Consider the following 12,216-nt stretch of genomic DNA (forward strand, 5'->3'; position numbering starts at 1 on the left):
TCTATTTTGATTAATGTGTATTTTGGACAATGTTTTATTTTCATTTTTTAATGCATGGTTGATTATCCCGTCGTTTAGTTCCTTGCATTGTACTCTTCCCATCATGCATGAAAGATGCAAAGAGATACTGCTACTATCGTTGAAGTAATACGATACTATTTTAATGAATCTAAGTTCAATGTCTATTAAATATTCATTTTAGTGCCTTTAAATCTACTTACAACCATATCATATTGAGAATACAAACCAAGTTTATATCTTATGTACCGAAACCTATTCTTGAATTAGTTTTCCTTTTGCCTCGTCTATAGCAATCTGATAGCACAAAAGTATTTTAATGAATATTGGAAGTCTAAGCTCAATGTCTACTAAATATTCATGGGTGGGCTTCCATATCTCTCTACCAAATATTCATTGGTAGGATTAAAAGTACACTCATATCACAATAAATGAAGTTATCTATCTCTCTACCTACAATCTTATTCAAACTAAAATAATATGTATCAGCTCCCTAATCCAAATGACCACAGGAGGATTGTTTGTGACCCTCTTATAGTTTTTTTGGCAACCCATGTTCATCATATCACTACTACAAAATTGACATGGGATGATGGTTTTAAACCGTCGTATGGACTCTCATACGTCGGTTCTAATACCGTCGTCCCATGCAATGTCATGCCATGCAAAGCATAAAATGACAGTTGAAATAAAAGTGTCATCTCATGTCGTACATGAGATGATGTTTCCTATACAAACGTTGTCTCTTGTAGTACATGAGACGACAATTTATGTGCAAGCGTCATCCACTGTAATAAATGAGACAACAGTTCCTACTAAAGCGTCATCTTCTTGCAGTTCATGAGATGACAATTTATGTGCAAGCATCGTCCCCTGCAATACATAAGATGACAGGTTCGTCGAGACCGACGTCCCATGTAGAATATGAGAATTTTTTCATTTCTCTATTTTCAACCACTATATTCATTCATAATTTCCTGTGTAATTACAACATAGTTCAGACATAATCAATAAGCAGACAAAATCAATAGAACTCAGTATGTTCCAAATCTAAAAATTACAATATCAAAATATACACTTGGAATAACTATGTAAGTACTAACTAAATACTACAATTAGTATATTTTTTAATTCTGATTTCAAAAGTTACTCTAGCTATGACTCATCCGCTCAAAAAGCTTGGCTGCCCATTCCTTTCGATTTTCATTAATTTCGCCAAGTGTATATGTATTCTTTCCACCACACTACAAAACACAAAATAAAAAACTAAGTCAGAAATTAAATCCAATAGAATTGTAGTTCAATAAAAATAAATACACTTACATTACTAGTTAGCCATCGCATTGGTGTCTCATTCAAGCAATAGTCCTTCATCATCCTTATGATATAAAAGCCGCACTCTACTGACGATGTTTGATGAGGGCAATTGACTATTTTCCACTTGTAATTTTTTTCATTCCTTCATGTCTTTCGCTTCATGTGTGAAGAGACACTATATATACATCAATATGAAGAGCATATTAATTTTTTATTTCTATATCAAAATGTTAATATTATATTCTAAAATGAGTTTCAAATGTATTACTTGTTCATAAGGTTCTTCAAATCATTTGGAGGAGATTTTCCAAGTGGATCAAGATAGTAGCATGTATTGTCATCTGGATCAATGATCACTAACATCCAGTGACGTCTGCATTTAAACAAAGTTATTAAAATAAACATCATAAGGTATAAGTAAAATTAATATTAAATGAAAATTTTACTTACAAGAAATGGTATGGAATTAACCAAGTTTGACCCATTACTGTGTTATTGATATGCTCTGAGATAATTTCAGCTCGATTATCCATATTTGTCCCAATTCTCGATGACCACGATGGCTCAATGAAACCAAAAAAGTGTGATATCTCTCTATCGCACAACTCGGAATATATTATACTACATACATGAAAGTTAATGATATTATAGTTATACTTAAAAAGAAACTAAAATATATAATGTTTATTAATTTAAAATTTACCTGATATAGAATGAAATGCAAGACGCGCCGATTTCTTCCATAAGTCCAAAGTGTACTATATCCTCATGTGAGATATATAAGGTATATTGTTCGCCCATAATATTGGTCTCCATAAGAATGTCAATCATGAATCCTGGTTCTACGTGCTTAACTGAACCCAGAAGTATCTTCAAAAACATGGGAAGTCTAGTGGGAACCTTGAAGATAATCGGCGACTTACTAGCCATACTTGATCCTGCCTCTTCTTGAGTAGTGGAAAGATGTTGTGGAGGAAGTTTTAGGTCTTGTGTTGGCAGACAAGCTGCTGAAATCCTCTTTCTCTTTAGTCTCTTGGGTTCCTTCACAATTAACATAGAAAAGTTAGATAAAAAAAATCACAAAATACATTCAATTTTCTATCAATGCAAATGGCCGTCCAAAATTGATCTCTTCCTTTCATATATACATGTATATATATATATAATATTCTTCATGGAGGGCTATAATTCTTTTAGTTGTAGTAGGTGAGAACAAATGTATTAAAAAATGTAAGAATTTAGGAGTGTGAACATATATGGTTGTACATGGGAGGCATAACCACGCCAAGACCAAGAAATGGTCATTAAGAAAATAAAAATAAAAGCCAATTTATCACAGAATTGAACGTATTATATTTATATTTATCCATTGTCAATACCATGGAAAAGAATTATAGATATTAATATTATACTTGTAATAATACATATATATGGGGTATGTATATAATGAGAAAGACATTTTGAAAATATCGCAAAAGAGAAGTTTCTAACACACTATTTTATTATCTGTCTGCAGCGGCACTTGCAATTTATAGGTTGTATTTCAACCAAAACCAATAATGTAAATATATAATTTAAGAGACTAATTAAGTATGCTATGTCAATTCCTTTGGTAGATGGCTCCTCACCAGTACCACACCATATATTTCTTTGTCAAAATCCCCATCTATTACACAATTTACTCTCTCTCTCTCTCTCTCTCCATGAAATAAAACATTTATGGATCTTTCAAGATGAAAATTTTTACAGCACACTAAAAGTTACCTGTTCATGATCATAAGTAATGATCAGATGCGATGGTCAAGCAACATAACTGTTGACCGCATGAACCACAAGAGTCATCTCATCCCCAACTGAGACAGGTAGTTTTGCACTCCCATCTAGACATCTATCAACAACCACGCGATAGTTACCAGGTGCTCAACTTTTCCCTTATACATTGCCTTTGGTAGCGACCACCCGTCCAAGAGCCACAACATCACCACCTTGCCCTACGTATAATTTGCACTTAACATCTTTCTGCAATGGTGTTATAGTTAGTATAAGTTAAATAATCATTTCTTAAAAAATATAAGAGAATTTACCTTCAGTGGCTCAGGATGAATAGAAGGTGAAGGTGTAGGTGTCTCATACAAAGTTTTAGTGTCAACAGGTGCCTCAACTTCTGGAGTAGTGTCCATCAATTCCTCAACTTCTGGAGTAGTGTCAATTAGTGCCTCAACATCTGGAGTAGTGTCCATCGGTGCCTCAACTTCTGGAGCAGTGTCAATTGGTGCCTCAACTTCTATTGTATTGACTCTTGAATGGCTACCAAAGCTAGAATGACTCACTACAACAATTTTGCTTATATATTACGTCAAAATATTACATAAATTTAGAAGTGCTATAAATATATACTAATAAAAACAAACAAGCTGAAATTTTACCCTAAAGGCGGCAAGTGAAAATACTTACCGCCAAATGAAAATGAAAAATATCATTTGGGTTTCCTCTCTCTCTCTCATTCGGATTCAGCTCACCCTAATCACGCCTCATCCTCTCTCTCTCGCCTTCATTTTATCAGTTCCCTCTCCATTCTCCATTGCGCTCTCTCTCACCGAGTCTATCGACTCTCTCCATCACGCCATGACCACGCCTAGCTAAAGCTCTCTCTCTAACAGAGTCTATCGACTCTCTCTTCCTCAAGCCCCGATACTCTAAAGTCCGACTGAACAACACCATGTTTAGTCTCTCTTCACTCTTTCCCGTTGAGCTGTTGGAGCACACACGAGCACGGAGCAGCTAAACCAAGACCCAGGTAACCCAATATAATATGTATTGATCCCATATATTTAATTGAGAACTTTTCCTTTCATGTTGATTGAAAAAAAAAATTGACATTAGCTTCAGATATATGAAAATTTTACTTAAGAATTCATCAGTAGATTGAACCAATTTCAAGGATGCTGCTGCTTCTGGAACTCGAACCAATTTCAAGGAAAGCTTGTCGTGGCAGGCTCATAGAGGCCTCGTTCTCTCTCTCGTTATCACAGCATATGGTACCTCAACTGGATCCGCAGTGTTATGATTTAACTTTATCATTTACATTTTTTATTGCCCAAATTTCATTTCTTTGGCTTAAAGAAAATTTTGTCTTGACTTTTGCTGTTCCAGGGGAGACCTGTGGTCGGGTTCAGAGGCTGGTGTTATTAAGATATGGCCTTGGGAAGCTATTGAAAGATCTTTATCTTTAACTGTTGAAGAAAGGCCCATGGCTGCACTACTTGTAGAGAGGTCCTTCATTGACCCAAGGGGCCAACTCGCTGCAAATGGTTTCGTCAATGTCTTTAATTCCGATGTCAAGTACCTCTTATCTGATGATTCCAGAGCCAAAGTGTGGACTGCTGGTTATTTATCCTTTGCATTATGGTACGCCTACATTCCCGCTTCCCACTATTTGCTCTCTACACGTCTAAAAATAGTTTTGGTGGAATTTTTTTTTTTTGAACTCTTACAATATGAATATAAGATGACATTTTCAAATAATTGTTTGTGAAGTTCTTGACCAATCATAACTTATATTATGGGCACAATATGTTCCTGATGATTTTTTAATGAACATGATTGAAGCCAATATCTTAGACACTGAATTTAATCATAAGTTGTACTTTTATATATGTGGGTATGTAAAATTGTAAATGCTATTTGTTTATCTGCTAACTTTGATACTTTAATGCTTCCATTAAGTGCTCTTGCCCATGCAATATAATATGTAAATCTAAGAATAATTTGATTGCTGAATGCTGGGAAAAGAATAAAATTTAATTATGCAATGAAAATGAGAGGTGAATGTTCAACTAATCACGAGCCTTTTTTCTTAGAATTAATTAAAGGAATTAATGCATGGAATTATAACATGATTTATGATTATTTATTTCTTTTGTTTTTTTAGCGCATTAAATATCTGTTTCTTTTTATAATGACTTTTCTTGTTTCCTGACTGTAGGTAGGTCTTGAGGGGAGTTCTGTTGGGCAGTGGTGGCTGGATATGATTAACAAAACATTGGATGAAGGATCAACATTTGAACGAGTTGGTTCTAGGCAGTTAGTAGGCTTGCTTATTGCTGCATGGTTGGTATTTTCTATCAAAAACTCTTTTGTGAATTGTTATTGTTATTATTTTTTCAATGTCTCAGATGTAGAGACTTAATTTTGCGTCACCATTTTTTAAGTGCCGTGTCTGATTAACTCCTTAATAACTTCAAGTATTTAACCTATTACTAACTGTATCTCAAGTGAACTCAGTTGTTTCTTACTTTCTTAAAATCAAGTGGGTAATTTTTAGTTTGTTTGTCTCGAACTAGATTTTCTCAGGAATAAGGATAGAAACCTTATATTTAAGATTTTTTTGTTCTTCTCTTCCATGCTTTTGCATTTTGCCTACTTAATCTTTTTATGGTCTCTTTGTCAGTTAAGATTTTTCATTAATGATTGTTGAATGTCATCCTTTAGGGTGAGAACTGATATTAGAGCTTATGTTGGAGATGTTGATGCAGCAGTAGTTCTGTGTGGCTTTGGGCGTGCCATTGGTAATAAGGTAGGCTCTTTATGTTAATTTGAATGACATGATTGTGATGCATACATTGTTGTTACTTTTATTCATTCAAAGACTTGATGGTTTCCAAACGGTTTCTTTATGGTTTCTGTTTGGCTTATAGATCTATATATGTTCATGCCTGCTGATGAATATACTCAACATAAGTAAATATGTGAACTGCCTTTTGTCTAAATAGAAATTGATGACTTTTTTTTAGGGAGCTGTTGGTTTGAGGATGAGAGTGTATGATCGAATAATGTGCTTTGTTAACTGTCACTTCGCTGCACATCTAGAAGCGGTTAATCGTCGCAATGCAGACTTTGATCATGTATACTAGACAATGTCCTTCAGTCGACCAACTAATCTCTTCAATGCCGCTTCCGGTACAATACTGTACCTATTCTTTTTTAGTTCGCTTGTCTTCTCAATGTATTTATTTTGGCTTGTTTATAGATCTGGATTGCCATTGGTCCTTTCTGTTGCAGCTAGTGCTTCATGTGCTGCTCAGGTGCTTCGAAATACAACTGTATGTACATGTCATCACTGTAGCATGCTAAATTGGTCTGAGTTATTTTTTTTTTCAAAGTTAAATAGTTTCAGTTCATTTTATGAAGCATTGTTGTCTTCACAGACTGGTGTTTCCTACTCTGCTGAAGGGATGCCTGAATTATCTGAGGCAGACATGGTCATATATCTTGGTGATCTTAATTATCGATTAGATGGTATATCTTGTGATGAAGCTAGAGATTTTGTGTCACAAAGATGTTTCGATTGGCTTAGAGAAAAGGATCAACTTAGAGCAGAAATGGAAGCTGGAAATGTCTTTCAAGGAATGTGTGAGGCAGATATTAGGTTTCCTCCCACATACAAGTTTGAAAGACACCAAGTTGGTTTAGCAGGTAACTTTTTCTGTGCAAGTAGTATTGTTCAGTTTATGCCAATTGAACTGTTCGAGAGACGGGTGGTTGGGGTAGTTTGTATCTCTTCTAATCAGGTGTTTAGCAGGTAAAAAAAATCTTGTAGGTGGGCTTTTGTTCCTGCTATAGAGCTTTTCATTGATGCTGATAAAAAGCTTCCGGAAATAATTGACTTGTTTGTAAATTATCTTTTTGTAGGGTATGATTCAGGTGAAAAGAAGCGAATTCCAGCTTGGTGTGATAGAATCATATACCGTGATAGCCGTTCAACCACTGCATCAGAATGCAGTTTGAACTGTCCTGTAGTTTCCTCAATATTGCAGTAAGTGATTCTAATATGTAACATATATTTTTTTTTCCCAATTGCAATAAAGTATAAAAACAAATGGAATGTATCTCATAATTTTTTATCTGGTCTAAGGCCATCCAGGTGGCCTTTAGAACCCCCTTAAATTCTTCCAGTGCGATACTAGATAAATTTCTACGGGTTTACAGGGATGCATTTCTTTATTCTGTATTTAATAGGGTTGTGATTGTCAAGGCCATATTTGGATGCATGTACTTATCAAAAGAAGCTCATCAGTTTTGTTTCTGGCTAAGTCTCTAGCTCTTTAGTTCATATTAATCTGCTCAAAATTTGATGTTCAAAACTTCAAATCACACATATGAAGGGAGGGAACAGAGTTGAGAAAAAAATGCTCAATAATTTTATTAAAATTTCTTGTGTACTGGACTAACACCTGTGCCAACTTATACTGATATCTTTTCTACTCCTGTCTAGGATACACTGACACCATGGTTTTATACTTAAATACCTGCCATCTTCTGTTTGATAGGTATGAGGGTTGCATGGATGTGACAGACAGTGATCATAAGCCTGTCCGCTGCATCTTTGCTGTTGATATTGCACGAGTTGATGAATCAGTTAGGAGACAGGAGCTTGGAGAGATTCTTGGAACAAATAAGAAAGTCAAAGCTATACTTGAAAAACTGTGCAAGATTCCCGAAACAATCATCAGCACAAACAACATAATTCTTCAAAACAAGGACACATCGATCTTACGTATTACTAATAAATGTGGGGAAAGAGATGCATTATTTTAAATCCTTTGTGAAGGACAAACTATCGTTAATGAGGATGGGCTTGCATCAGATCATTGTCCTAGAGGCTCCTTTGGCTTTCCTCGTTGGCTTGAGGTAACTTGTTTTGCTTTTAAAAAAGAACAATAGTTATACTTTTGCAGGTTCTTATTTTGTTTGGTTGAGAGGATTACAAAATTATACTGTGTTTTTATTACTTGGCTCGTTTTATTTTTCAGTTATATATATATTAGTGATATAATGTTCAAATTTTAAATTTGTTGCAAAGCTACACCACTAGTGCTAAGAAATATCAGTAAAAGAATTTAGAAAGACATTTCTAATCCTGATAAATTTGTAATTTAAGAAACATATAGAGAGGAAGTGATCTATTAAATGCATTTTCCCTCTTTTTCAAGGATTGTTTCTCTGTATAATTCATTTGAACAAAAAGAACACTTAATCTTACTTTACTGTGTGCCCGTGCAGCTGGCCTGGTGGTTATTTCTTACCTCTAAATCAGACCCGACCTTCCTGTTTTACACTTCTACAACAGATTGCTTTGTGGACACACTCTTTAGCTCTTTTGCTAGTATTTAACGTCTATCTTTTTTCTTTTTACCAGTATGAAGTGAACGGAAAAGTGGCTGATTCAATGCTTGTTAATACCATATTGATGCTGGTGTATGTTACTAAGTTTTTTTGGTGGGAAGCTGGATACTGGAGCACAATGGATATTGCACATGATCGAGGTTCTACATCCTTTTATTTTAACTTTCCATCCTTGTTATCCATTATTTTATTAAACATCATTTTGGCAATAATTTTCTGGATGGTTTGATATTTTGGAACATGTACAAATTTAGATGTCTTATTATTTTTTTGAATGCATACTAAGCATAACTTATATTTATGAATTAAGTGAGATAGAAATAAGATAACTCGTCTTCTATGAAGTCATCATCATTAAAGTCTCTTACTTTCGTTACCATTCGAAGATTATAGTTACTTCCCCTTTAACCTTTTCCATCTATTGCTGTATTTGATCCCAATTACTTGGATTGGCTACCATGACGTTGCAAATTCTTGGCCTTAATTTTAGCAGATAAATTGTTTCTACTACCTAATTTTTCACTGTGATTAGAAGAGACCAAATAATTATTAAACAAATGTTCTTGTAGTGCTGAATTTATCTATTGCTTCTTTCCCGTTCTTTTGGTTTGTTCATACTTTCTCTCATTTGGATCATTGTACCTATCATTTTGACAGCTGGTTTTTATATTTGCTGGGGATGCCTTGTATGGGTGCCTTCTATATATACTTCTCCTGGCATGTACCTGGTCAATCATCCCGTACACCTTGGAACTCAGGTATTTCAACCTTTTCAAAATGTGAACACTTTTCTGCATTACTAGAGAGTAGGAAACTATAGCAATGGCTATGTAGATACCTTGGTGGGATTCAAACTTTAGACCTTATGGAAGCAAACCACATGTCTTCCCATTTGAGCTAACTCCCCTTGGTATACACCAGTAATATTATTATTAGCTTGTAAAAGCTGTATATTGGCAATTTGATTCTAGATTTGAGTTAGAAGCTGCAAATCTATTCTACCAGCCAAATGCAAAAGTTGAATGCTTGTAACTTTGTTTGTAAGCTGCCAAGCCCATGAGATGAGCGTAGACTTGATTTTTTTTGCAACCAACCATACTTTCTTTTCTGTCCTATTTCCCCATTGTCCCTGTTAAATTAATTCTTAATTTTAGTTGTCTACTTTGCTTTGTCACAGTTGGCACTCTACATCCTAGTAGCAGGCATTCTTTGCATATACATCAACTACGACTGTGATAGGCAAAGGCAAGAGTTTCGCAGAACAAATGGCAAAGCTTTGGTTTGGGGTAAAGCTCCATCAAAGGTATATGGTTCTCTGAAACTCGTTATTTGGTTCTCATTATACATACAATTTTCTGTATATCTGCTGCTAAATCCTGCATAATTCTCCCCTTTCTGTTTCACAGATAACTGCCACTTACACTACCACAACTGGGGAAACAAAAAGCAGCATTCTTTTAACTTCGGGATGGTACGTTTTCAGGCTCTGCCATGTAAATATGAACTAGCTGGATTTTTTTTCTTCTTGGTTATGAATGCGGGGGGTTCATAACCAAGAAGAAATATTAGCTAATCCAAGTAAGTAATTTTAGCTGATCCATGTAAATATAACTGCCACTTGTGCAATATTAGCTTTCATTCATAACCACTATGTCCCAGAAATATTAGCTGCATTTTTCTGGACTGTTCCAGCTCTTTTTAACCACGTAAGTAATTTTCCTTCTGGGGTTTAGATTTGTTTATGTTGTTAGAAGTTGTGTTTGAATTGAATCACTTTTGTCCTGCAGGCTTTACCCTACTTTTATGTGGTGTTTCTTACAATCCTTCTCCTCGGCCGGGCGAAAAGGGATGATGATCGGTGCTGATCCAAGTAAGCAAACACAATCTCATCATTTGTTTATGAAAAATTATATGTCCCTTAAAAAATTGCAAAGGTAAACCTTCCAAATTTAGTTTTTCAAATAGATCCCGAAGTTGAGGTAATTCATTAGTTAAAACTTACCTTACGAGTGCTACTAGTTTATTTGCTTGTATGGGAGAGACAAACTCTGATCATGTTAGTGGTTTCTGGTCCAACAGGTGTAGACAATTTACAAACCGATGCCAGTGTAGAGAAAAATAAATAAGTAGAAGAAATGAATAATGGTTTGCGCGTTTTCATACAGATAAAGGCATAAAATCTTGACATGTGATTGTTATTGTAGGTATGGAAAATACTGGAAATCGTACTGCGAGAAGGTTCGGTACAGGGTCATACCTGGAATTTACTGAGAAAATGTTGCACAAGTGTTTGTTCTATGTTGAGAATGGCATGTATATTCAGCCTTTCCAAATTAAATGATGGCAGGCTGGTATCATGTTGTTGTTATTGTTGTTTTTGTAATGGTCAACTTTATGGATGTTGTATTTCTCTCATCTTCAATGACCAAAAACTTTTCTTGTTTAGGAAAATTACTATAAAGTTTTGTTTCTATTTTTCATTTTTGAAGTAAAAATTGTTCAAGATTATAAAACTTTATTATGTTATGCTTTCAAACTTAAGTTAGAACTAAGATCTCATGAAGTAGACACATTTATAGTTTGAATTAGTTATTGTTTAATGTAATACTTATGGTTTATCAATCTCTTGAGAATTACATTTTATGATTAATTTTGATTTTTTTTTATCAAAATACAATAATGAAAATCTTTTAATTAAAAAAAAACCATATAAGTATACTTATCAAAATAAAATTTAAAATTTTATTACTATATGTTATGATTTAAAAGCATATTATAAGCGTAAAAAATCGTTATGGTTTATATAATATAACAAACTAAAAATGTTATCAAAATAATCAAATGTAACAGTTGAAAAGTGTTATGAAAAAATACAAGATTAAACTTCAAATTTATAATCAAAAACTCTATCTAAATGTTATTATTTGAATATTATAGCACCTAAAAATGTGTTATTGAATAGTTTAAGATAACACCGAACATAACATTCAAAAAATGTTATAGAAAAGACTGGACTTTTAATAACATGGGCTACGTTAGCATTTTCAGAAGTGCTATCAATAGTCTCAGATAGCACTTTTTAAGTGTTATGAATACTGTTTTTTCTTGTAGTGACTACCAAAGTTAGCTTGCATATGTGCCATCTTGGTTGATAATTCTTCAAGCTTGGACATGAACAATTCTTTCAACTTTTCAATCTCTTCCCTATGTCGTATGTTGGATTGTCGTTAGAACTCAATTTGTTTTTTCTACAAGCCTCTTAGACCCCCCCCCCCCCTAACAGGCTTATGAAAGTAGTCTCTTTGTGTGACACCTCGACTCTGGCCTCAAACTCGACCGGGGTGCTCAGCAGTACCTAACACTTGTGTTAGGATGTCATTTGTTCCGATTTCAATCAGTTTTCCCTCTTTTCTTTGCTCAAGAATGTCTTCCTGTAAAAAATTTAATCAATTATATGTTTGTTACTAAAATATAAATCAATTACCAAAAGTCATTTAACATTTTACAACTTACGATGGCCTCTCCCTTGACCTTGTCATGCTCGGTAACATAGTTGCCAGAAGAATCTTTTCTGGCCTCCTTCCAGAGTATAGATCGATCTATTTGCTCTGTTGTGCCCCACTTAGCTTGCTGCATGTAATAGAATTAGGTCAATTTTAACATCAAATGAAGAAAACATAAAATCAGGCATAATAC

General features: G+C 34.3%; 2 protein-coding genes and 1 pseudogene across 2 annotated transcripts; 2 read left to right on the forward strand and 1 right to left on the reverse strand.

Annotated features, from left to right (window-relative positions):
* Nucleotides 1–1,599: 1,599 nt before the first annotated feature.
* Nucleotides 1,600–2,286, reverse strand: LOC133824349 (uncharacterized). Its single transcript, XM_062257232.1, has 3 exons — nucleotides 2,039–2,286; nucleotides 1,786–1,956; nucleotides 1,600–1,708 (listed from the first exon to the last, which is right to left on the reverse strand). Exons 1-3 carry the CDS (start codon nucleotides 2,263–2,265, stop codon nucleotides 1,600–1,602), a joined length of 507 nt encoding a protein of 168 aa, XP_062113216.1. The 5' UTR covers nucleotides 2,266–2,286.
* A 1,520-nt stretch (nucleotides 2,287–3,806) lies between these two features.
* Nucleotides 3,807–8,657, forward strand: LOC133822813 (type II inositol polyphosphate 5-phosphatase 15-like; annotated as a pseudogene).
* LOC133824350 (7-dehydrocholesterol reductase-like) lies at nucleotides 7,961–10,791 on the forward strand. Its single transcript, XM_062257233.1, has 6 exons — nucleotides 7,961–8,014; nucleotides 8,534–8,660; nucleotides 9,675–9,823; nucleotides 9,927–9,991; nucleotides 10,308–10,454; nucleotides 10,725–10,791. The coding sequence occupies exons 1-6, from the start codon at nucleotides 7,961–7,963 to the stop codon at nucleotides 10,789–10,791; spliced, it is 609 nt and encodes a 202-aa protein (XP_062113217.1).
* The last annotated feature ends 1,425 nt before the right edge of the window (nucleotides 10,792–12,216 follow it).

This window comes from Humulus lupulus, chromosome 3 (assembly GCF_963169125.1).
Source record: "Humulus lupulus chromosome 3, drHumLupu1.1, whole genome shotgun sequence".
Lineage (NCBI taxonomy): Eukaryota > Viridiplantae > Streptophyta > Magnoliopsida > Rosales > Cannabaceae > Humulus > Humulus lupulus.